Below are 26131 nucleotides of genomic sequence, written 5' to 3'. Positions count from 1 at the left end.
AAATAACCACCTTTTTTTTCAGGATTGTGAGTTTACACCATTATCAAAGGTATGCAAGTGGTCACAGGAAGCATGGTCTTAGATTGAAATCTAAAAGAATACCAGTGATGACAGGTGCTCCTACTGACCTCCCCTACTGTCTTGTCCCTGAGACTTCTAAGCCGAGTGATCTTGGTGAAGATGAGTGTCAGGATGGCTCCCAGTACCCTGATGCCGCTGCGGTAGGCAATGCTCCATGTTGCCGCCCAGCACAGCGCTCTGGATTGGATATGTCAAGGTTTTACATTAGCTACCTGCATGTACTTGGATACTTACATGTAACATGCTTGTCGGTGAAAATTCCATGGCAATGGATTCTATTATGCTATACAAGTCAAGTACAGCATCCAGCATATGCAGTTAAGAATTGAAATGCATATACCATATAATTATCTTAAAAGAGATCTTAAAAGAAATCTGGCAAAATCAGTCAACAGAAAAAACCTGCAAGAGTTATACATAGTACTAAAACAAAACAACAGTTACCGTATTGGATCATTTGCAAAATCACTTTGAAATACATGTACCTCAACACTTCTGTGACAAACATGGCAATAACCAAGCCGATTCCCAGTGGCCAGTTTGTGTCCGGCGACTCGGTGTATGTCAACAGGCTTCTCACTACAAAAGCCTGAAAAATGAAAATAGCCAATTATTATAATAAATCAGCCTTTAACATGACAAGGGATATCAGCATATCCCTCAATCTATGTATCCTATGTGATGTTGGGATACGACTTTCACACGTCTCATCAGCTAATACATGTAGTATACACGTGTATATAGAAGAACTTTATTGCGCGACTATTGTAGCAGGTACAAAGTATGGCAACAACAGTAAACATGATAGAACAAGACATAAGTATGGAATAAAACTATTGACTACAACAAAATAAGTATCTTATGTTTTACATTAAAGTTGGGCTAATTTTGAGTACCACTATTTTTTCTAATAACAAAACAATCTTTTACATATTTGCCTATTTTAACATTGTATGGGCTGTTGCATTTGAATATATAGTCAAATCTATCTGTGGCATTGAGCGTCTTAAAATCTGAAGTACTTGAATTGAGAGAGGTGAATAACTCATCGCGTAAAGCATCATATTTAGTGCATATATATATATATGGCCTCCGTCGGTCAGTATTGACCATGGTAAAAATACACGTACTAGTATGCATATCAGTAGGCACTGTAAACACTCTGTAATAGATGATGGATTTTTCTTGTATTTTGGTAGGACCAAGCAATGGTCCATTTTATTGATAAGATCAGTTCATATCTGACATCTTGTTTGACTGAAACAAAGCATCGACACACTACATGTCTATCAAGGAATGTCTCTCTCATGTGCACAGATGATTCATCCTCTTTCAATCTAAAACTTTGTAGTAATCATTCATGTATATTACACAATAAAACTTCAAGTATGGTAGATAGTGAGGCAGACTTAAACTACATACTGGGATAAGGAAAGAGCCTGCGCAATAGATGAGGATAGTCAGCAGACTAATCAGCATCCTGGTCCGAGTGAACCTCCAGATGGTTCGGAGCAGCGAAGCCTTCTTCATCCCGACTCTCTCAACCTCCTCCTTCCACAGCCTCTCAAACCTGAGGAAAATAAAATTCATGTTTCAAACCAAACTAAATGACTACAATGAAATCTCCAGGAGAATATTCTTATTGACTATGACAATGAATTTTATTGTATATTCATACCCAACATGGGTTAAATGCATTAAGTTGGATAACAAGAATAAAGAAAAGAACAATTACGCTTCAATATACTAGTAACTAACCAGTTATATCTACAAAGTTTTTAGATAACATAGCATACATGAACAATTCATCCTTTCTTTCTTTCTCAAGTTTCTGCTCTATTTTCGCATATTTTACAGTACCTTCTATAATTGGGCTTTGCCCTGTCAAGTGGTGAATGCTCCCAAACATTGTCAAGGGTCAGTTTCCCCTTGTACGCTGTTTTGATCAAAGGAGTCAACCAGGAGAAGGTCATGAAGGACAGCAGGCCTGCATCATCAAGTGGGTTCAAAGACGGCTGTCTGTCAAGGGGCAAAAAAAAAATGAAAGCTTAGTAACAGTTCAGTGACAAAGATTATCTATGCGGGGATTGAGTTGCATAATAGACGTTAAAAAAAATTGAGCAATATCGTCAACCAGTTTAGAACTACAATTGTCATGCCCATGAACAACACTGGATGTCCTTCAAAAAGCTGAACAGTTTTAATAAGCTTTCATGAATTTTGATGATTGTGGCATTTAGTGTTGAGTATCATATTTTTGTATTCACAAACCAGCAGAAAATCTAAGACAAATCAAAGAAAAGATGATGAACAGCTGAGGCAACAGATGATTTTGACAGTGTACTCACTCTGGCTTTGCTCTGATGGGTATGAAGGTCTTGGCACTTTCCTTGTACTTCCACAATTTCTTGTTAGTATCCCTGTAGTCCATGTCTACGTCACCATAGAGTGTCTCCCAGCATTCGAACCCAACAGCTTCATGGTAGGAAGAGGTACGCATACCACTGACGTTGGTTTTCTCCTTGAGTCTCTTCCGGCTATTGTTGAACTTGAAGAGGCTTTCCTTGGTGTCTTTTTTCCTTGCCATGTTGTAATTTCTTCCCACCTTTTACAATATGTGCTTATAGCAGACTTCTAGCTGCACACCTGTAGCAGAATGGAAGTTATTTCCATCAAAGATCTGTTGCAATTTCTGAATTATGGAGTTTGTTGCAATTTCAATTACTTTTTTATGTTCCACTTGGTTTGTGCTCAGATTGAAATTCAATTAGTCAAAAGAGGTCCTTTTGGCAATCTTGCTATGCTCAACAAAAAGCATGGAGTGTGGCAGTCAGGATCATGTGAAAAGTACATAAGGCATACTGGGTTAAGTCCACCTGCGGTTCATCTCTGTGAGGACATGTACAAAGAAAACTCTGAAAGAACAACAAACAATGTTTTAAAACACACAGAGCGACAGTTTCCTCATGGCAATCAGTAGGTAAGCTACAGCTAGAACAATCTGTAGCTAAAACACTGCCCAGCAAATCACGATCAGAGAACTTAAAAAATTGAACAGAATAAACCTGGGACCCAAGCTGGAACTCTACAGTTTCGGCCAGGTCGAATATTCTTCTCTTTCTAGTAATTCTACTCTACTCTACTCTAACCAAGGAGGTAAAACTTACAGATCCGGGATTTTCAGTCTAGCGCAACATTTACGCTTTTGGCCTTTTCAAAGCCAACTGATCATGAGAAGTTGCGCAACGGGGCGCAAGGTTTACCTTTTGCAAAGGTCAGCATAGTCGGGGATGAATCATCAGGTTGTATATCCCTCCAAGTCCATGAAGGCGAGTAAAAAGTTTGACGTCCGTATTATTTTTTGGGGATGGGAAAGTCCATTTCTTCAAATCTAATAAAGCATATCTTCTCTCTACAAATCTACGTGACATGACTTGGTTGAAAGCCTTGCATCATTTACTTTAATTCTCTTTTCACCTAACCGCCCCCCTCCCCATCGATCTTGCGTTCGGATATCTCTGTTTGGGACGACCCTCGACTGAGCTACCTGTTATATAACTCCAATGTAGTGTCAGGCAAGTCTACCTAAGTCACCGCTGAATTAAAGGACAACTTTGCCTTGTCATTTAACGCCCGACACTGTGAAGAAAGTTCTAAACTTCGTCCTGACACTTCAAATTGAAGTTATGGTGCGATTCTCTGTACGGCACGCGCGCCTAGCTCAAGTTCAAAGGTTAAAGGTTACTTGGCACTGGTTACCCACCGAGTGTACACACGTAACGTTAGCAGTCTTTCGTACAGACATTCGCTAGAACGCGTATTCAAGGACTTAACGGTAACCCCGTCCAACCAACCATATTGCCAGGGTCATTTTATGAACAAGTGGACAAATTACAACTTCGTTTGATTATCCAATCATGACTTGAACCATTCAGAGCTGAATATAAAAAGTTAGATTTCTGAGGGGGGCAATGTCACCTAATAACGTTATAAAGTTACCAGTCACTATTATCAAAATCATACTGAATGTGAAAAAAAAAAAAAAACTAATCTAATGCAGGCTTTCTAAGTCTGCTTGCTTCTTTGATTTCAAACATCAAGCGTAAACGCCCATAAATGATATACCTTTCAGCACCAAGGACAAGGACACACGGTTTTCTTTGGTTGTGCCTCTAGCGCCACTGGTTGATTAATGGTGGTACTGCAGCTAAGCTGTCTTGCCCGCTTCACTCCACTTTGAGCTGACCAATCAAGAATTCTCTTGCATCAGCTAACGGTACCTAAAAGATGGTTGTTAATTGGATAGCCGCTCTCTCCATACTAACCAACCCCCATTTGCGTTTGAGGACAAATCAGCCAATACATAATTCTCCTGCATCATGTCTGTGCAGCTGAAAAGGAAGCCGCCATTGGTTGATCTAGGCTCCTATCGACCAATCACAATTAAATTTGGATTGACTACTGGTCAATAATTTTTTGTGGAGTTATGACCGTCGGTATTAATCACTGAAATCTTAATTATCAATCTGCTTTTAGCTATCATGAATTGACCAATCAATTGTGAGAATGATCAGGCCGTAGGGAAAATTAAGTGAATTAATCTTAATAAACGCTAGGGGTCGCTCCAATTAATTAAGCCCCTTTGTCCTGTCATACTTTTTGATACCGCCAGCCAGCAGTGTTGCACCGCTGGTTGAAGATACAGTTTAATTCTTTAACGAAGTTCATCAATCAGTCCTCTATTCTGGAGTCCAAAGCTTATTATGTCACTGGCCTTGTAGCTATTGACTCTGATATATGATATATTTTCAATCTGCCTATAGTTTAAAAGTAATGCATTAGGGGACCACCACCATTCACCAAATTGTTTAGCACACAACAACAATGATGTGTCAGAATGAGTCGACATGAAGGCATGATTCATGTTATAACGTTACCAGAACAAGAGGTGGTAGGTCAAACGGGGACTTTAAAAGAAAATGAGAACAGTGACTTTGAGATAAGATGGTGGGATAAAGTAGAGGATGGCTGCTTTATTAAAAGAGACTTTCAACAACTTGCATGGTCTTGTCTTTTTATTCAACGAGGAGTATTGAGTATATCATGTATTGCTCTGATTTTAATTAAACATAGCAAAATGGACCAATTAGTGATAAGTAAGTGGTAAACAAAGGAAGTGCTATAGCTGGTGCAATATTCACTGTAACATTGTGAATGCTCTAAATTATACTAAATATGTTAAATTTCCACATTTGTTTACAAATGCATACGTTGTTCCGAGTAGAAATAATGCAACACCTTTACACTTGACCACAGTGACATATTCTTTCCTTCACTGCAATGCTTCCTTCTCACCAAATGAGCATCTTCTCCTCAGTAGCACCAAGACTTTCCACAATAAAAGTTTCCACAACAGTACAACATAAGATAACCTACTGCATTTAAGTCAGTAGTAAGTCTGTGCATAAATAACTGTGTCAATGTATTCAATATGGATTTGAATAGTTAAATATATTGTAAATATGGAAAACATCATTCACTTCTATATCTATACTAACATTCTTAATCTACACTTAATAAAATATGTCTTTGTATTTGATAAAAATTGTTGCGTTTAGTTAAAATGGTAAAATATCACATTATCATTGTTGCGAGCACATATTAAATTTTGCACACGTGTCACCTGTTCTTAAGTATACAGACAACAATAACACTTAACAGTGCTGTAACATATTAACTAGAAATTCGGACAATACAACTTAAGACATACATTGACAATATAACTAATTTGGCTGCTGGTTGTTGAGGTTCGTGGCTGACATCATGGCAAAGAAGTGTGAGTTGGCGTCTGCAAGCAGTGAGCTGGGAGAATCAAACTCTACCACCTGAAAGTACATGTAAGACAGTGTTTTGTTAAGCATCAGCAATACATGTAAGTATCTTTATCTAATATATAGTCTTTGTGATGGAAAAACAAGAAAATACATGTGCTCTGCATGATTAGCAGACTGGCATTAATTAACAACATCAAAAATGCAGAGGCCATGCATGAAAATGGAAAGAAAGAAGGACTAAATCAAATGTTGACTGAATCGTCACTGAAATTCAATAGAGTACAATGTAAGAGGCAGATATATTTGCTCAGTAGGATTATGTAGTAATAGGGAGGAGCTACAAACCAGAGAGGAGGTAAACTTATCCAATGCATGTTACATGTACACTATCTTCAGATGGTAAACGGAAGCTTTATTGTAACAACTTAAAGTTCAGTAACTTTTGTACGGTCAACTCCAAACTTCAAAAGAGAAATACAACATAAATTTTAAAATTCCACTTATAGGCTAACATACGTGAATCTCTAACATCTTGATACAATCAGATGTAGTCTATTTGCCATTCCATAGAGCCCCATTGTGAACCTAGAAATTTTGGAACCACCAAAGTTTTATGATAATATATGGATAGTATGGGTCTCTAGCACATAGAAACTGCCGGATGCCAACTTGTAAATGTTGGGCAATTTTTTTATTTACATAATTAGCGTAAATCTACATATTAAGTGCCTTAACCCTATCTAGACTGGCTAAAAGTGCTCAAATTGTTCTTGACATTTGCTATAGTCTAGTTTTTTTATTCATTGTGTTGGCAAATAGACTAATGGGGCTAATTGTGAGTTGAAACATCTTTATCTCATTCGGATAAATGTGCAAGATGTATGCCACACGGATACATGTGTACGTTGAGACAATCCTACTGACCTCCCCGTCCTCCATGACCAGTATCCTGTCACAGGTGAGTACAGTGTTGAGTCTGTGTGCGATGGTCAGCATGGTGCAGTCGCTGAAGGCCTCCCGGATAGTTGTCTGGATCAGGTTGTCCGTCTCTGGGTCAATGGCTGCTGTGGCTTCATCCAACATCAGGATCTATAGGAGTAGGGTTTATTGTAAAGTGTGTTATATTTTGTGTGACTCGCCAAATATCTTTTTATTACTCTGGTTTTTGACAGACAAGGACGACGTGGCACTGCACTCAAGTTTTTATAACAGTGCCACATACAGATATCGATAACAACATACCCATTTTTTAATACACCTGGACGAAGTGAGGAAAGTCGTGTTAAGTGCCTTTCCCAAGGGCACAACATTGGTGGCGTCAGGGGGATTCGAACTCGGGACCTCTTGGTTCTGGGCCGAACACCCTGCTGTTACGCCACACAACCCCACGATGCCAAATATTTGCATGGTCTGTGCATGCATGTCTGCTTAAAACTGCTATCATTGAACAATTGATGGTTTACAGCAAATAAAAAAACATTGGAAAATCAATGCAGATTTCAAATCATCAATAACCATTGTTGCATAATGCCAAACAAAAGGCCAAAGCTTGTTGGCTGTGTGACAGGGGCTTAACAGTGACAGGGGCTTAGTGGCGGTGATGTGGCCAATGGTTAGAGCGTTGGATTCAGAACCAATAAGTCCCAGGTTCCATGCTCACAATGCCCCAACGTTGTGCCCTTGGGAAAGCCACTTTACACGAACTTCCCTACCAGTAGAGTGATGCCCACCGAGCCTCTTCGGCTTATTTGTCTAAAAGTGTGCTAAAAATCACACTATCGATTTGGTTGCCAATGTGGCAACATCTAGCACATTTGCCACCAAGAACTGTACAAATTTGTTAAAACTGTCAACCCCACATTCTACCCCGTCTGCCTGACCTTGCTATGTCTGAGCAGTGCCCTGGCCATACACAGCAGCTGCCTCTCTCCCACTGAGAAGTTGTCTCCGTTCTCCACAACAGGCGCCTCCAGCTGCTGCTGAAGGCCGGAGATCTACGGCAAGATGGGAGTTAGTTAAAAGTTAAAATCCTCCCACACCATAAGGTGTATAGGGCAGTGCCCATCCCCGTTTCATAGCCCTGGGCCACACTGTGGTGCAATCACTGCAGCAGGAGGCTAGTCCACTAGCAGTGGAGTGTGTTTAACTTCCATACTGTTTCATAAGTATGTACCATTTTTATGAAGTCTTTGGTATGACTCAATGCGCCTTTTGTCCAGAGGTGTCCTACCTGGGAGTTGAACTCGGGCCTTCTGGTTCCAAGTTATCAGAACCAGATGTGGTAAGTAACAGAAGCGCAGACCACTACACCACAGGGACACCCCCGGCAAGATGGAAAGGATTTTAAAAATATTTATCAAGAGTCAGTGTATACTCATTGTGAATGAGGAACAATGGCCTTCTTTTGTTTGAAAGAAAGTGTGATATGCACAGACTTGAATCATAATGATGAGCCCTTTTTACAGGCAGTGGTTTCATCTGTTATGTCAAATATATCTACATTAATATCTAAGAGCAGAAGTGTCTACAAATGAACCATTTGTGAACTTGACGACATGCATGATCTTTTTTACAAGTCACAATCAGTATACAAGTTACAGATATATGTAGGTGACATTTCAGTACATACTGCTTGTTTCATGTGTGTTCTCTCCAGAGCACTCCAGACTTGGTCATCACTGTACTGCTCAAATGGATCCAGGTTGTACCTAAGAGAATTAACCTTAGTTTAGTTAACATTCAGCTTGCAAGCATTATCTCATTATGGAAGAAGATGTCACACTCACACATCACCAACCGCTGCACAAGATGATTCCACATTAATATGCTCTTTGAAGCTATGCATGTACTCGAAGTGCCAAAAAGACTTGGTTGTGTAGAAAAAGCATTCATGTCAGCTAGCAACTCCCTGCTTTGTAAATGTGTATAACCTCATGAGTTTAATTACACGAAAAGGTAGGCCCCACCCACCTGACAGTCCCCACGAATAAGACGGGGTCCTGTGGGATGATTGACAGCTTGCTGCGCAGGTCCTCCAGGCCGATGGTAGAAATGTCGACATCATCGATACTGATGGAGCCTGATGCTGCTTCCACCAGTCGGAACAGGGCCACACCTAGCGACGACTTACCTGCAAAGGCAAATAGAAGAATCATGATAGGATACAAGATTCACCAAGAAATACAGCACGTTTCTGCCCCCAGTCCAAAATTTGGAACTGAATAAGAGCAGCCCACTAAAATTGTACTTCTCATCTGACAACATAATAATAAAAACAACAGGACGCATTTTACCACATCTCTTTTTGGAACCTGTTGAAGAGTGCTTTTATAAGAAATCCTTAGTGGACTGCTTGGAATAGCACTCAAATAAATGCCCATATTTCACTGTATCTTTAACCTTCTCCCTGATGGTTAACCCTGTAATGTATACAAGTTTGGTGCCAAAAGGCTTCAACAAAGAGAAGGGGCAACAAAATAATGACAACTTGTGATGGTTTCACAGCTGACAAATCCCTTTAGCCCTTCTTGTGAATTCACTTCCTGTCAGTACAGTATGGTGTAATGTACCTGAACCCGTTCTTCCCACGATGCCAACTTTTTCAGAAGGTTTTGTGGCGAAGCTGACACCTTTCAGCACCAAGGGCAGCCCCTCCCGGTAACGCATGTTGTACTTCTGGAACCGAACACGCCCCTCAGATGGCCAGGACTGGGCGGGGGCGGTTTTCTTGATGGTCAGCGGAGCTTCTGGTTTAAGGCCCTGTCAAGGAATCACTACATAGATAGTAAACTGATCCATAAAACAATGATCAGAACAAAATATACAAGAAGGTTCAAGCACTGAGTACAGGTGGTGTTAAGTACATGTACTGGCTATATATAGATTAACAACACAAAATTCTTTTTCGTTAAAAGGAAAGCACTTTTTGGTAGCCATTTTGCCAAAGCACAAGGTTTACAGTTCATGCAAATAGAGAAAAAGAACAAACTATCACAACAGTTGAACAAACCTTGATGTAGCTGTTAATTCTCTGGACGGATGTAAAGCGGGCTTCTGTTTCTGAACTGAGACGGACTGTGAATTGGAACAGACCTGTCATCTGGAAGGCAACATGTATGTTTGAACAGGGTTGAAAATGATATGATCCTTGGCACCAAACAATCACCTGGCATAAAGTTGATCTACATTTGGCAAAACTTGATTATCTGTATGTCATCCTTTCAAGGCCATAAATCTGATGCAAGAGTGACAAAAAACTTTTTTAAAACATCTATTGCAGCATCAAAGGGCCAGGAGGCTAAGCTAGCAAACAGAGGTAGAGTTAGACAGTTCGTGGCTTCAATTCCTGGCATTTCTTGCTAAACTGTAGACAATGTGTCATTGGAAAGGGCACTTTTCTCAACTTTCCTCACTCCAACCAGGTGTGGCTATACCCGCTTTAACTACCTTTTTACAACATATATACACTGACTACCTTTATTTCAGCAGTAAGCAAGCACCATTATTTCCTACCTGTATAACTGAGGACAGAGCCAGCCCAGCCAGGGCAGGAGGCACAGACCCATGGGTAACCACCAGCAGGGCGGTGACTGGCGGTGGAAGGGCAGGGATGGGCCCCACTTCCTATGATGACCCACTGCCCTCAAAAAAGACTATGGGACTATGTTACCTTTACCTGACTTTTTAGTTACACTGACAACCATTATTCCCTACCTGTATAACAGAAGACAGAGCCAGCCCAGCCAGGGCAGGAGGCACAGACCCGTGCATTACCACCACCAGCAGGGCGGTGATAGTCGACATGGTGACGGTGATGAGGTCCAGCCGAACGGCCAGCCAACGCATCGCACAGTGGAACACAAACTGTATCATCGTGTTCTGATCCAGGAGGGCTAAAAACCTGGATACGATGGGAGTTATACAGTTTTGAATACTCTTATGTGGCATAATATCAGGACTGTCTCTAGCTCTAAATCTATGTCCTTCCCTTTCAGTATTTTTTTTAATGATTTTTTGGGGGGTGCAGTGAGGGTCAAGCGCATGCATTTGTGACAGAACTTAAACTTAAGGTTTCTGTCCCAGCAAATGGAGATCGTCCTGCACGAAACACATCTTTTCTGCATAGACTTAAGACTTGTTGTCAGGTATCTTTATAGCTTGACTCATATTTGCCTGTTGAATCAGTTTCTACTGTTATCCTGCTTTTTTCTTTTGACACTGTCACTGACAAGCCCAAACAAGAACTATGAACAACTTCAAACCGTTAATGAATACATACTTGTTCACAGTCTCCTCTGTTTTGTTGTAGGCATGAATAGTTGCCAGACCCTGTATAGTAGCAGTCAGATGACAGAACCAAGGGGACCGGCTCACATTCTCCAACCTCTTCAGTTCACGCAGGGCACTGGTTGTAAAATGATAAACATTTCAAATCAGTTAAAGTTTATGGTACACATGTAAATCTAATGGACCAGGTATAAACTGACATTTTGAAATGGTAGAGGTGCAAACTACATTCAAATAATCATTAGAATGATAGATGTGCTACCATCATATCTCCTACTGCAGCCACACAGTATATAGCTTTTAACTACTGTAAATGTTTAAATGTTTGCAGTGGTTTAATTATCATAGTAACCATTCCACTGCAAAATCATTGTACTGCAAATATGCATTCCCAATGTATTACTGCTGTACTACATAATTGTTTCTGGTGTAAACTTAAAACACCATGAGAACTTCATTTCCCCGTCTACTCCAAAATGTAGTTCCTGCCAAAATAGATGAATTTACAGAAAGTTACAGTTGGCTCATTAGTACCTACCTGCCCGAGAAGTTCCGAATGTACAGAAAGACCACAGCTAGTGGCACGATGGCGATGAGAAAGTATGGAAGTGCATATGCCACCATAGCAATGGAGAACAGAAGAAGGCAGGAGTTCTGAAGAAACATCTCTGCTTGGAACGGGAGCCGCACATCCACTGAAACAGATCATGCAGGACTGACTTTGTATAATCAATGCATCAATTGTATGAAAAAGGCTATTTTTTCAACTCTGTAAAATGCAGCATCACAAGACAATGTAATGAGCTACTTTCATATCACATTAGGGATCATTCATAACTCAAGTTTGTGTGGCAATCAAAGATGCACAACTTTACCTTCATCTAAGTCCTTGGAGAAGCGATTCAGGATCCTGCCTGTTGGTGTTGTGTCAAAGAAAGACATCGGACTGCGGAAGACAGACCTGAACACCTTGTCGTGAAGGTTGGAGGAGGCCCTGAGTGTGAACTTCATGAAGGACAGGCCTTTGATGGTTATCATGACCAGAACCAGAATGATGGACATTCCATAAACTAGACTGTAGAAGTGAAGGTCGGGATTGTGTCGAATACTGTTGCTGATGACTGTCTCATTACCCACTGTTATAGTGGTGTTCTGTAAAATGGCAAGAAAAACATATAATTCTTTATCATACTACAAATATTATAATGTAGGCTTAATGTGTTGATAGCACAGCCATAAGATCCCTGATAAATGCAATTAACTGAAAGATCAACTGGTCAGGTGTGCAACGTAACTGCCTATTTACCACTTCAAACATCTTTCTGAGGTTTATATTGTATCTATGGACAATGTAGGGGCAGTGGCAAGCTAGTGTAAACAATCACAGCAAAATCAGGACTCCAATATTACCATACAGTAGGTCCTGCTTTAACGTTCATATCAAAGACAGTTGACAAGGAAACTCACCCCGCTGCCTTGTCTCAGCCAGAGACTCAACCAGAAGTTGCCGAAGACCATTGAACCCACAGACAGAACAAAGGTGAGAAAGACCAATGCAGTCAGCAGATACCCTCCTCCTGCCCTGAAGTAGTCGCTGAACGTTGCCCATCCAATACTGCCACTCTCAATCTCCTCGTTTGCTACCAGATTGCCTGTGAAGAAGAAAATGTACTCAATTACTCTTCAAATTGCTAGTGATTATGCCAAAACCTTCTACAAACTAGTGTACAATCAAATTCAATGTAAACACCGACAGGTTTACTTCAACCGGCCCAGGGGAGGAATTTTTTAGTGCTTCTTCATCTCTGGTAATACATCATGATGTGCAGATGCATCAGGAACACAGTTGCCAACAATGAAAGAGCAAACATCATTCCATTGTATTTGCCCGCAAGAGGCGATATTAGTGAGTGTGAGAAAAAACATCAAGCTTTTCAAAGCCTTTCCCCTAAAACATCACACAATTGCCAATGAACCCAAACACATGCCAATATATATCACTGCATACATCCTAGCTATCACTGCATAATAAGGCTAGGGGCTGACAAAGTGTACAGTACACCAGGCCTTGCATGTACAATGTAAATATGGTTGATAAACACACATAGCTATCTCTATTGGTCTGTATTCAGCCACAAACCATATTGTTCATCAGCATCAACTTCATTTATTCTTTCAGTAGAGCTGTCTCCTATAACAAAGTAGAAAGTCATTACTGACATTAAAATACAACTTTTCTCCTTGTAAAGTGGATGAAATAAATTCAGTGTTACCCCTGGAAGACTAAGTTGTCCAGGGAAATCTCCAGTCACTAAATGATCAGTTCCTGCTAAAGACCTAGAAAATGTGCTAAACAACCCTCGCAAAAGTGCTGATCCTTATTTGAGTAATCTCTAGGATCTATTTTTTGCTCCTGTCTCACTGCGTGCCTGCCAAGCTGGTGTGTTACCTTGAAGGGCAGTTATACTGGCTATACAGATACAGACATGCTAAGTCAGGAGCATCATGTGAGCATTTCAGTTGATAGTGTACCTGATAAATCTTCTTCCTCCTCCTCTTCTTCCACCACTAGCACCTCTCCATTGTCAGCGATGCTGGTGGTGGAAACTACAGCAGACAGGCGTTTCAAACGCTGGGCATCCTTTGATGATTGTCTCCTATGAGGGATACATACACAGGTAAACGTGCATATTCAATGCAGAAACGGAGAAGAGAGTACATTCAAATATTTGGATACAATACTTGGTATAAGATTTTTCTAAACTTGACTGGAATAAGAACTAGAAACCTCCCATGTAGTATTTAGCATAAATGATCCAATCAAATAATGGTTACACCTCCCACCCCCCTTCTAGAGGGGAGAATAGGCCAGACTTGCTGACCAATCAAGGAAGTGACTGTTACGCCTCAGTACCTAAACCAGATCAGACCTTCCTTTCTAGCCTCTGAGCTTGGGTTTGTCTATTAATAGTCTACCAATAACCAAAACCCCTTCATAGTAAATCCATCCTTACATGAGCTTGCCCCCCTTGATGTTGTTGAGCTGTTCCATCTCCTCCTCTCCATCTGACTCCTCCCCTGTCTCCTCATCACAGTGTGAGGTCATGTAGCCCTGTATCATCCGGGCGTAGTCTTCCCCAGCTGCCATCAGCTGACTGTGTTCACCCTTCTCTGCTATCACTCCATCCTTCATCAGGACAACCTGCTCACACAGGTGCAGGTACTGGGGGGAACAACAGGTGCAATTGTTTAGTGAAGTCCAGATGGACGAATACAACGTTAAGAGCCAACAGCGCCTTTCAAGGACCCAAGCAACTTTCTTTTAAGTGAACAAGATGTGCGTCTTCTTCAATTTGACACATAAGTCTACATGTAGACTTATGTGTCAAATTGAAGAAGACATGCACTTGATAGTTGGCAAAAGACCATGCTTAAGTCATGCCTGTCAATACACGTATCCTAGCTCAGCATCAATATCATTATTAACAGTTATGACAATGAGAGAATCATAATGTTGCTTGGCATCTCTGTTATTTTGTCAGTCCAACTATCTGCATTTATACATGAGGTGTTCTAGAAGTGGGTGGGTTTATGGAACTCTCCTATCATTATCTTTTTTAAATTTCAAGATAACAGAAGAAAATTTTGAATGTGATCCTTACCTGAAGTTGATGAGTGACAAATAGAACCGTTTTGTCCTTCAGTGCGCCCATGATGCAGTGGTGGAAGATGTGTTGTCCCACGTGAGCGTCCACAGCACTGAGAGGGTCGTCCAGCAGGTAGATGTCCCTGTTACTGTAGACAGCCCGGGCCAGGCTGATGCGCTGTTTCTGACCCCCACTCAGGTTTAGGCCTCTCTCACCAATCTGGAATTTGACAACATTACTCTAGCATCATTGTACTTTTAGCTGTATCTGCACCTTGGACAATAATGTCCAGAGGTACTGACTTCTCTATTGCATAAAAGTTGAAGGGATAATACTGACCTGGACCAACAAGATGAAATAAAGCAGACTTTGATCAGGATGACATGCAAACTGAACAAAAAATAATAAAACACAACTACATTTTGTACCTGCAGATTAGATTCCAGCACCAATACCAAGGACATGCAATACAGTGTGTACATTTATCTGTATGATATCTTCTTTATTGCTTTGTCTTACTTAAATCATTGTCAAATTGTCAAAATTCTGACATCAAAGTACACTCTTCACTGTACCTCAGTCAAGTCTCCTGCTGGCAGCACATTAAAGTCATGAGTCAGGCTGCAGGTTCTCACTGTCTCCTCATACCTACACAGGAAAGAGAACAATGATCAAAAGATATAACCAATAACTGCTGATCATGACTATACATCATACCACCGTTTGGGAGGATAGACAAATGACATAGCTGCTTGTGACTGACTAAACTATATTTAAGGTTGCAAGAAAAAAAGATGACAACAAAACAAGATCAGAAACAGCAGCAACCTTTCTTGATCATAGTCCTCCCCAAACAGGATGTTGTCCCTGACAGAAGCGTTCATGATCCAGGCCTGCTGGGCCACGTATGCGATGCTGCCTGTCAGTCCTACTGTACCCTCCAGCAGACGCATCTGGGGAAAGGGGAGATTTCAATCCTCAAACATACACAGCACAAGATGTGTGTTTCAAGCTGGTGAGTTACACCAAAAGCTGGTGTATTATGCCGAATGGCAGTTACCGGCTATATAGATACAGAATACAGATACAACATTGTAAAAAACAAAACAGCGACAGCTAATGTGTTTAGCAAAGCTGGTACATTTACAACATCTATTACAGCACTCTGTTGCAAAATACAGATATTGATACATACAAAAATCGATAAAAAGGAAGAAGGAAGTTGGATAAGACAGTTACCTGGCCCAGGATGCCTGAGATGAGGGAACTCTTCCCACTGCCAACACTGCCACAAACACCTGTCAATGTGCACTGAGGAATAAGAAGATGCAGAGATGACAGAAACAGGTTTTACAGACTTCTTATTCTACAGGGAGCCCCTATTATCATTCTGATTACTATGGAGATGAAAAGTTAGATGTGAAGACTTGATGTGCTTGAAACACCTCCTCGAACACAGGACCCCCATATTATGTCCCTTCTGAGATGGGTGAAGCCTTAACCGAGATGCCCTTGCCAGGACCAGCTTACCAACTAATCAGAAACAGAAGCTCAACTCTGAGGCTGCTATATACTAGTTGAGCTACAGGGACATTGGCCTAGTACCATTATCCTGCATTTATTTTAGTTCAACAAGAGTGATGAACACATAAAATTCTATGATCATTTAGTCTAAAGAAAGGACAAAAGTACAAAAATACCTTAGGCAGCTCCAGCTCAATGTTGAAGAGTGTTTTCACCAGGTCCTCCTCTGACTCTGCACCTTCCTTTGTCAGAGGAACTTTCTCTGTCTTCCCATGAACCACTGGTGCAGTCCCAGAATCCCCTGCTTCCTCTTCATCCTCAGTCCTGGTGGTGTCCCAAGCAAAGGTCGCTTTTGTGATCTCAATGGTGTTTGTTGGGTCTGTAGGTCGGGTGGTGAAGGGCTTAATTTCCTCCATTTCAAGCAAACTCTGCAAAAGACACATGGATTCTAATCATATATCTCACCAGTGAACAGTGTGATGTTTTTGCAATAAAGCGTAAGAGTGCAGCAAATTCTGTTATCTAATTCCATCACACACCTATCTCTATCTAAATAATCATCTTACTCTTTACAGTGTTGGAGGGGGGAAAGTTCAAACCTTCAGTACATTTTGTCATATAATAATTATGCACACTGCATCTTTCAGCTTCTTCCACATATTACATGTTTCAGTTTGAATCAGTTTCAAGTTAAACTGATTGTACATATTACATTTTACTTCCAAACATTGATAAGGCTGATAACAGTGCCAACAAAACTTAACCACACAAACATTACCAGGCAAAATCTAAAAATCTGTGCAATCAAGCTTTATGAAATGAAAATTATGTGGTGTATTTCAAGTGCTGTTTTAGTACATTAATATTTTATGTGCTCTATTAATAGAAAGATTTGATTTAATTGTCTACACACAAAAGTTTTAAGGACTTTCTTGAGCTTATTATTACCTTGAGCCTTTCCAGCGCCACCGAGCTCTCAGATAAGGCTTTTACACAGTGTGGTAAAGGCCGTATACAAAAGTTCATGCAGTTAAAGGCAGGTAGCAAGGAAAATGCCTGTTAGGATAGAATACAGTTACAATAGGGTGTAATCCATGATAAATGTTAATCCATCCCACTTATTATTTGCCATGATGCATCCAACAATCATGTTCTGCTTGGAAGTGTTTCATTCAAATTTGCTCAAAGTTATATTTCTTTTTAACTAGTTGTGAACCATCCTGAAACCTAATTTGAAATAATCTGTCTACACTTCTAAATTTGTCATTTGCAAAGAAATGATACCGATTCTGTATCTTTCCCCCTTCCAGAACCTCAAATATGTTGATGCATACATGGCACCTCCAAATCTGATTGGGCAATGTGGCAGATATGCTGGCACTTGTCATCAGATTTGACATGTGAAAGCCTGGGGCAGGTAGTCAGTATGGATGCACAATCAACCCCACTGAACAGAGTGACTAAAAATGATTGAGAGCTGAATGATGTGATTATCATGACTGTAAAAAGATTCAAAGTAGGAAAAAATGCCTGATATTTGAAATCAAAATTGTCAGTGGCTTTTTGGGATTTCAAGAAACAAGATCTTAAACTGGCGTGGCCTTAAGGTAGGAAAAAACAGGCAAAAACAGCAAAATACCTAAAACCTGCCCAGGCTTCACATTGCACAATCATACATTCACATTCCTACAAGTTACCTTCACACGTTCCAGCGCTATTCTGCTCTCAGCAAGTGATTTGACACAGAAGGGAAGTGAGCCCAGGATAAAGCGCATGGAATTGAAAATGGCCAACACAGTAAAGGCCTGGAGGATTCAAAACAATGATTGTATCGTTGGTACTAGATCAAACACAGGTGTAATTATTACATAATCATACAATGTATATAAATCAAGTAGTCATTGACTGAGGCTCAAATATATAACTTGAGCTGACATATACAATGGGCTAAATGATGCTTATTTCAGCAATAGAGAAAAATATATTGCAGTATGTCTAGTTCAGAGTGAAAACAGAGAAAGATCCAACTCTTTGAGTAATACTGGAGGGAAAATATAGAAATGATCAAGTAGTGTTTTTGTCCTGTATGAGAATTACATTTAACAGTCATCAAAGGTAATCAAAAAGACATTTTAAAAAAGAATCCAAAGCAATAAACTCATACAATACATTATCATGCAGACTCAGTGATTTATGCAGAAGCATTTGCAGAGACAAGTGAAAACAAACCTGTGATGCGGTGAGGTCATTCCCAGTCATGACATGTAGCACAATTGTCAGAATACTGGCCATAACAGGCACAAGTGGAGATGTGGAAATGCTGAAGCTCTGTACGTACGCAGCCTTCTCAAGAACCTTACGCTCATCTCTCCTTACAGCTGTAACGGGCAGTGAAAGAGAAAGCATCGTACATGTGACAAAAGTGGCGTGAGAAAATACATGGTCTCGTAACATTAGCATCAGCTTACAATGTATATCACAAATCACAGACTTCAAAAGATCACAAAATGGCATCCAGACAATTTTCTTACCACCAACAGCCTTCCCAAAAGCCATTTCCCAGGCGTACATCTTGATCAGCTTGACACACGTGAGAATCTCGTTCATTGTTCGCACACGTCTGTCGGTGATCTTGATGCATTGTCTTCGGAGGCGCGAAGTTAGCCGAGAAATCCCTGCCTGAAAAATTAACCGTAGGTAAATGTAAAGGCCCATAGCCTTTGAGGCTATATGGGGGGAAATCCCGGTGTTAATGTATGATCAGCTCATGTCGTCTATTTGTTACCGGCTCCCACGTTGATTTTAAGTCCGGGCTGAAATGATTCGGGGTCCCACAAATAGCCCAGCAGTCGCGTGGTGTCCCACGGGGCCACGTAGGGGTCACGCCCGAGAGTGCAAAGAAACAGGCTGTCAACTACTCGGCGGGGCCTGTTTCCAATTGGGACCGAAGCATTAACAATAATAGCAGCAAGGATTAAGATGGGAAGCCAAGCAAAGCTTTTAAGCAATTAAAATAGGTGCCTCATTTCACATGTTTTCTATAAGGAACACGCAATAGAACAACATTAGGAGACAATCTTTAACAATCTAATGTAAACAGAGAGACACCCATTATGGTGTAGGTCTACTTTGTAATACAGGTAAAAAATTCTCAATTATCTATTTATACAATGTACATATACATACATATAGTGATATACATGATTGTGTTATGGAGACATTTTGTGTACCTGAAAAGGGTAGAACAGGATGAACATGGAACACCCGATCAGTGAGGCAGGACCGATCAGGTAGAAAACGTAGCAGAACCCCAGGACAAAGACAAGGGGAGCTCCACACATCAGGATGAAGAAAGCAGTCGCTTCAAACAGCCGCTGACCATCATTAGCACACAGATTCACCAACTGTAAAAAAACAAGGATTGCAAAAAAGACTTAGTACTTTTCAGGAAGTGAATGCCACGGGAAGTGAATGACCGCAGGCTTCCATGCTGTGTGACACGAGTTGGGGATTCAGGAAATGTTGTTTGAACGTGTTCTGTTTTTTTTTGGACATGTACGGTGACACAGACAGTCAGTTTGCATGGTTAAAATTCATCTTTTGATTTGATGACTAAAAAGAGTCCTAACTTCCAAATCTTAAAGATAGTGAACATTTGCGCTACATTAACAAGTATGTGATGAAGCTGAAAAGAGAATTGATTGAAGCTAATTAGAACTTAAAATGACACATGTAACACAGACCTCCCCTACTGTCTTGTCCTTTAAACTCCTCAGACGGGTGATCTTGGTGAAGATGAGTGTCAAGACGGCTCCCAACACTCGAGTGGCACTGCGGTAACTTAGAGACCAAGTTGTTGCAAAAAACACAGACCTGGAAAAGAAAAAGTTTTACAACATTACTTCCAACATTTATATGTTGTACAAAAAGTATCACAGGTCAATTCTTTATAATGTACTCCCCTATTAACAGACAATTTGAAAACAACAGTTACCGATTCTGGTAATACATTGATAGAGGAATGTGAAACTAATTCACAAAGCAAAAGTCTTACCCTCTTTAGGTAAATTTTATACAACATTATAAAAGTAACATTAACTTAATGATAGGACAATGGCAGAAAAACTATGTACCTGGACATCTCTGTCACAAACATGGCAATAACCAACCCAACTCCCAGCGGCCAGTCCACCTCCCTGGACTCAGCATAGATCAGGAGGTTCCTGATCACAAATGCCTGGAGACAACCAGACAAGTGAAAATAACATTGAGACTTGATACTTAAGTCATTTGTAATAACCATACACATTACACTATACACAGACACACACTCAATATGCCACATGTGTACACAAACATGCACACTACACACACACATAGTATGCTATACACACACTATGCTACACACACACAATGCTACACACACACACACACATACTATGTTACATGATGCACACACATGCTATGTTACACACACACACACACACATTATTCTACACACACGCACACACACTCACACACACACACACTCAAACACACACACACACTCACACACACACGCGTGCAAACACTCACACACACACACACACACACACACACACACACACACATACATACACACACACAGATTAGCTTATAGATCTGGAGGTACTCACAGGCCCTAAGAATGCACCTATCATACAAATCATGATGGTGAGATAACTCATCAGCATCCTGGTCCGAGTGAACCTCCAGATGGTTCGGGGCAGCGACGCCTTCTTCATCCCGACTCTCTCAACCTCCTCCTTCCACAGCCTCTCAAACCTGAGGAAAATAAAGGACACAATCAGACATCTTTTGAATGAAATGCTGCATTTCAAATCTGTACTACATCTTAAGGTCTCCTTCCACAGCCTCTCAAATCTGTGGAAAATAAGGACACAATCAAAGATCTTTTGAATGAAATTCTACATTTCCAATCTGTTTCAAAACTGTGCTACTGTAACATCTAAGTGTACCGGTGCAGTGAAGACCAATCATCTCTGTCTCCCTCTCAAAAAACTGGAGGATTGACATTAACAGGTGACTATCACCTTTTCAAGATGTCAACCCAGACCAGACTGTAAGGTTTCATACACTCACACATCTTTTTGATAGATTTTATCCAGTTGCTTGAGTAACTATTTTTTGGCATATCTTAGTACTACCTGGATGTCTAACTTTCATCAATGAAGTGAGGAAAGTCGTATAGAGAGCCTTTCCCAAGAGCACAACGTCAAAGGAACAAATCAGGGGACCCCGGATTCAAACCCAGGATCATGGGGGTCTGCGGCAACATGGCGCCACAATTTCAATGTGCTGTACCTTTTATAGTTGGTCTCGGCCCTGTCGAGTGGTGAATGCTGCCAGACGTTCTCCAGAGTCAGTTTGCCCTTGTACGCCATTTTGACTAGAGGAGTCAACCAGGAGTAGGTCATGAAGGACAGCAGGCCGGCATCATCAAGTGGGTTCACAGACGGCTGTCTGAGAAATGTTACAGATAATTGAACAGTTTAGTGAACTGGGAATAATGATACGGGAATCATTCTAACTGAAAAAGTGCTACAGTCGGTACTTCTTATCACTCAGTCTCCGCTGCTGAATAGCTTGTTCAAAGATGAGCAACGCCAACCACCATCAGATGGACCAACTATTGTCAGCATGAGGAAGATCAAAAAACACTGTTATTGTTAAACTTAAAGATCAAATTGGTATTTAGTGCAACAATGTACACAAATGTGTTTGCAAATGCCAAGGAGTGGCACAACTTAATTGTAAACAGGTACACAAGATTTGCAATTATGGTTAGTACATGATAGATTGTATTCAAACTTTGTATAACAGTTTAAATGTTAGATTGTTGGTCGCGCGTTGTTGGCTACGAGAATGAAGAAATTGAAAGTGTAACGAGGAGATACAAATATGTGTGTCATCTGAGAAAGCACCAGTTGATTATTGAGTGAAGTAAAACACAATCTAGGAAAGTATTACATACTTTGGCTTTGGTCTGATGGGTATCAATGTCTTGGCGCTGTCCTTGTACTTCCACTCCTTCTTCCTGTAGTCCCTGCACCCCACGTCCAGTGGCATGCCTGCTTCAATCCTGCCGACAGGGTCGACCAGACCGTTCTCATCATACCTCATGTCCAGACTTCTGAAGTCCACGGCCTCGTGGTAGGACAGGGTTCGCATGCCCCTCTGGTTCCTCTCGTCTGGTGGTCTCTTTTTTCTTGTCAACTGACGATATTTTACCTCTGGGTCATTTTTACCTGCCATGGTGGTTTTTATCTAGTGAGGGCGTCCCTTTTTTTCTGTCTGCAAAATAGAGATTCATTCAATAATTACTGCAGGTCTACAACAAGGTCTAATTGATTAACTGCCCCCTTCAAAAGTTAAGGAAAGTGGAGAAAAAAGGGTTTTCTTTTCTGACCTTAAAGTCCCAGGTAAATTAAAGAATTAATCCCAGCTTGAGTAATGATAGTGCAACAAATATTTCTGTCACTGAATAGACTCAAGTGGAAAAAAAAGTTTAAATAGAATGCATAAAAGCCTGTTAAACATTGCCCTTTCATGGAGCACTCTCTATACATCTTCTTCTTGATTTTCCTCACACTGTGTAACTTCTCCTTATACAATTTTGTAATGTGAATGAATGAAAGAACCACAAGCAAGCAAGGTTAAAGTGCATCTGAACATTAGGTCATGTATTGTAAACAATCATGTACCAGCTGGTACCAAGATAGGCAAGGTACACATTATCACGATCATGACACAGCACAAAAATATATCTTTAAGTTTAAACATATATTTAAGTTTCAATCATGACTATGACAGAGCACAAAGTAGGATTCAAAGTTCAAGAGGCCAGGTCTGCTTATAGTAAGTTATACCAATACTACTGTCTACATGAAAAATGTTAAGTTAAAAAAATATAATGAAGAGCTTTAGATTTACATGTACTAAAAGTACTTTGACTTTCATGATAGTGGTAAAGTCAAGCACATTAATCGCAACCATAACACAGCACAAAATATATATTTCAAGTTTCAATAATGACAATGACAAAGCACAAAGTAAGATTCAAAATTCACCCCTCTCACCATTTGCCTATATCATGTTAAGAGGCCTGAGGCCTGCTTATAGTAGTTATACCATACTACTGTCTACATGAAAAATACTCATAACGAAGAGCTTTAGACTTAATAAAACGTACTTTGACTCTAATTTCATGATAGGTACTGAAATCATTGACATTATATAGGGAAGGACTGAGCACGAAGTCAGTCCCTATTCATCAACATCCGACTTATATGTAATAAAATAATTCACACCTATATTAAGCAAACACTCGCTGCGTCCTAAATTGGATTTTGTGTTTTCCTTGACTTTATAATGGGAATATCATGCAAAATGCACAAGTATGACAAAAAAGACAACAAATGAAAAAAAATTAAGTACACAAAGTTCAAAAAGTTTTTTTTATCGATAGATTCTATGCTGAATGCTCTGTCAAATCGACCTGTAGCAGTGAGGTCGCCAACGTGCGGCAGGTGTTGCTCCAGTGAGATTATCTGAAATTATCTAGCCCCTGATTTGCATAAGCCCCAAGGCGCCGGAATCATCCCCCTATTGTTAAAAATTCACTATATCGCGACCGGCGATGACGTCTTTGTTTGGAGTGATTTTGAGGGCTTTTATGGTGACTTGAAGACGATCTTGAAGAATCGGAGGCGGTCATAAAAACAACACAGAAGATACCAAAGTCGGGAGCGCTACAAGTCGCTGCAAAGTTTGCGATTGGGCGGTACCAATGTAGCTTGCAAATTATATATGCGTGCGTCCCGTCCTAAATGTCTTTAAAAAATTGGTCCATTTTTCTTGAGTAGAGAAACACATTGGTGATAAATATTACTTTATACGGGAGGGGACTGACCTGAAACAGTCCTCTGAAGGACGAAGATAATATTTGATTTTGACTAAAACGTGTAACGTAAGGCAGGTTGCGTAACTGACTGGACCGTTATGCACTTATAATTTTGCTGTAGGTCACCTTTGGGCCTTTGTTCCACTGGAACGTCCAGTCGTGCAGGGCCGATGTTTGATCAATTGCAAAGGTACAGGGTGTCTTGTTGCCGTCCTCCGTCGAATCAGTCCGATTGCCCGCCTGTTCCTGTCTGACCCAGAACTTCAACCTAAACGCTACCCTCCCACTAGTAGATAACGGTACTAACCTACGCACTTGGTCGTACAGTCTTGTCTAGTCTTGCGGCTCACTCGCCGTCCAAGCTGTAGCTTCAATCATACGATTGTGTCTTCTCCGAGACGTAACACACCTTAATTCTTCCTGTGGCAGCTTCGCAGATACAGGTAGAGCCAACTGACTAAACGTTTCTGCGAACGGACGACCCAATCCGTTTCCTGCCCCCGAATGAGAACCGAGGGATTTTCCCCTGACCTTTGACCTACTTTCACTCTGAACTCTCGTATCCAGAGTAGCCTGAGTGTCATTAGCCTCCGTTGCAGGCTCTTAACCGGCTTTTTGGGGGGCTAAATAATACACTTTTTGCAGCCAACCCGTAACTATCAGCCAACCCTGTAACTAGCCGTTACAGGCTCTGGACCGGCTTTTTGGGGGGCTAAATAATACACTTTTTGCAGCCAACTATCAGCCAACCATGTAACTATAGCCGGCTATAGCCTGCGTTATTACGGCATGTCAAAGCGAAAGGGGATTAAAAAGACCTTTCAGTGGCGCTATTAATATATGCGCTAGGAATAATTCAGGGTTGGCTGATAGTTACGGGATGGCTGCAAAAAGTATACCCCCCAAAGCCGGTTCAGACCCTGCAACGGAGGCTAGAGTGTCATCCTGTTTGAGTTCCAGGCTCTGCCTGACAACAATAAACCTGACGTACTATTTCTGTGAAAGACATTTCTTTAAATGTTTGCCTCCACGGCGACGTTCATCCGAATTAATACAAAAAATGCACTGACTATAATTGATAATCTGGTCACGTCCATAGTACCTTCTAAACCAATACCTCACCTTGACACGTATGTGTATTTTTCCACCCAAATAAACAACTTTCGGAACAACTTTTTCGTAACTTTTGCGATGAGCATACCATGTTGCAACTGAAAACCCAAAGAAGCATTCAGTGTGATAAGGCTTCTCAGTCAGAACGCGGCAAACTGTTCACGACTGGTCAGAGTTAACAGCCATGGCAGCGGCCTAAAAATGGAATATGAAAAAAAAACTGTGTAAATTATTAAACACATATGACTTTCTACGTCGCTATGCAATCATTTCTCAGAGATCTAGAATTTGTACAGTGAATATATTCCCACCTGTGAGGCACAACTCGAACGACAATGTTAGTGATATCTTAGTAATAATCCTCCACGGTATTACTTCTGCATGAAATTAGCATGAAATGAAGTCGAACCTGTCTGGTCGCTCTAGCTGGAGCTAATTGTGAGTCAAACTATTGGAATCTCGAATGTTCACCTCTGACATATCACAGCTTGCTAGCTCTTGCGTGAAGTAGACAGTGTAATGTGATTTTCGATGGTGCAAACGATTGTTCTTTTTTTGCATTGGGTAACTGGCAAATACTAGAAGTACATGTATCATACAGGGACCATGCCTTATGTAGTTCTAGGTTATACATAGATGTATTTGTAGTCACACCTAAACTTGACTTTTCCTGAGGCGTGCAAGAAACAAATATCACTCAAAAA

General features: G+C 40.7%; 1 protein-coding gene across 6 annotated transcripts in view; it reads right to left on the bottom strand.

Annotated features, from left to right (window-relative positions):
- The window catches only part of LOC136422622 (ATP-binding cassette sub-family C member 5-like), a 38491-nt gene extending 13599 nt beyond the window's left edge, over positions 1-24892 (bottom strand). For 2 of the 6 annotated variants that reach the window (XM_066410443.1, XM_066410442.1), the window contains exons 1-6: positions 3345-3756; positions 2430-2727; positions 1942-2100; positions 1504-1651; positions 567-670; positions 129-258 (exon numbers count right to left, since the gene is read on the bottom strand). In XM_066410443.1, coding sequence (XP_066266540.1) covers positions 129-258; positions 567-670; positions 1504-1651; positions 1942-2100; positions 2430-2668 — 780 coding nt within the window. In that variant the 5' untranslated portion in view covers positions 2669-2727; positions 3345-3756. Of the gene's footprint in view, positions 1-128; positions 259-566; positions 671-1503; positions 1652-1941; positions 2101-2429; positions 2997-3248; positions 3267-3344; positions 3758-10628; positions 10816-11193; positions 11320-11739; positions 11897-12076; positions 12354-12668; positions 12854-13733; positions 13859-14215; positions 14425-14863; positions 15068-15423; positions 15497-15676; positions 15802-16087; positions 16160-16548; positions 16801-18069; positions 18178-18601; positions 18751-18903; positions 19052-19602; positions 19777-20115; positions 20246-20505; positions 20610-21027; positions 21176-21715; positions 21875-22385; positions 22706-24621 lie in introns of those variants that run through there. The other 4 variants (XM_066410437.1, XM_066410440.1, XM_066410439.1 and 1 more) reach the window with 4 other exon arrangements.
- Between the last annotated feature and the right edge of the window lie 1239 nt (positions 24893-26131).

Source organism: Branchiostoma lanceolatum, chromosome 17 (assembly GCF_035083965.1).
Source record: "Branchiostoma lanceolatum isolate klBraLanc5 chromosome 17, klBraLanc5.hap2, whole genome shotgun sequence".
NCBI classification, from domain to species: domain Eukaryota; kingdom Metazoa; phylum Chordata; class Leptocardii; order Amphioxiformes; family Branchiostomatidae; genus Branchiostoma; species Branchiostoma lanceolatum.
Note: the sequence above shows the minus strand (reverse complement) of the source record. Positions and strands in the feature narration are given on the sequence as shown.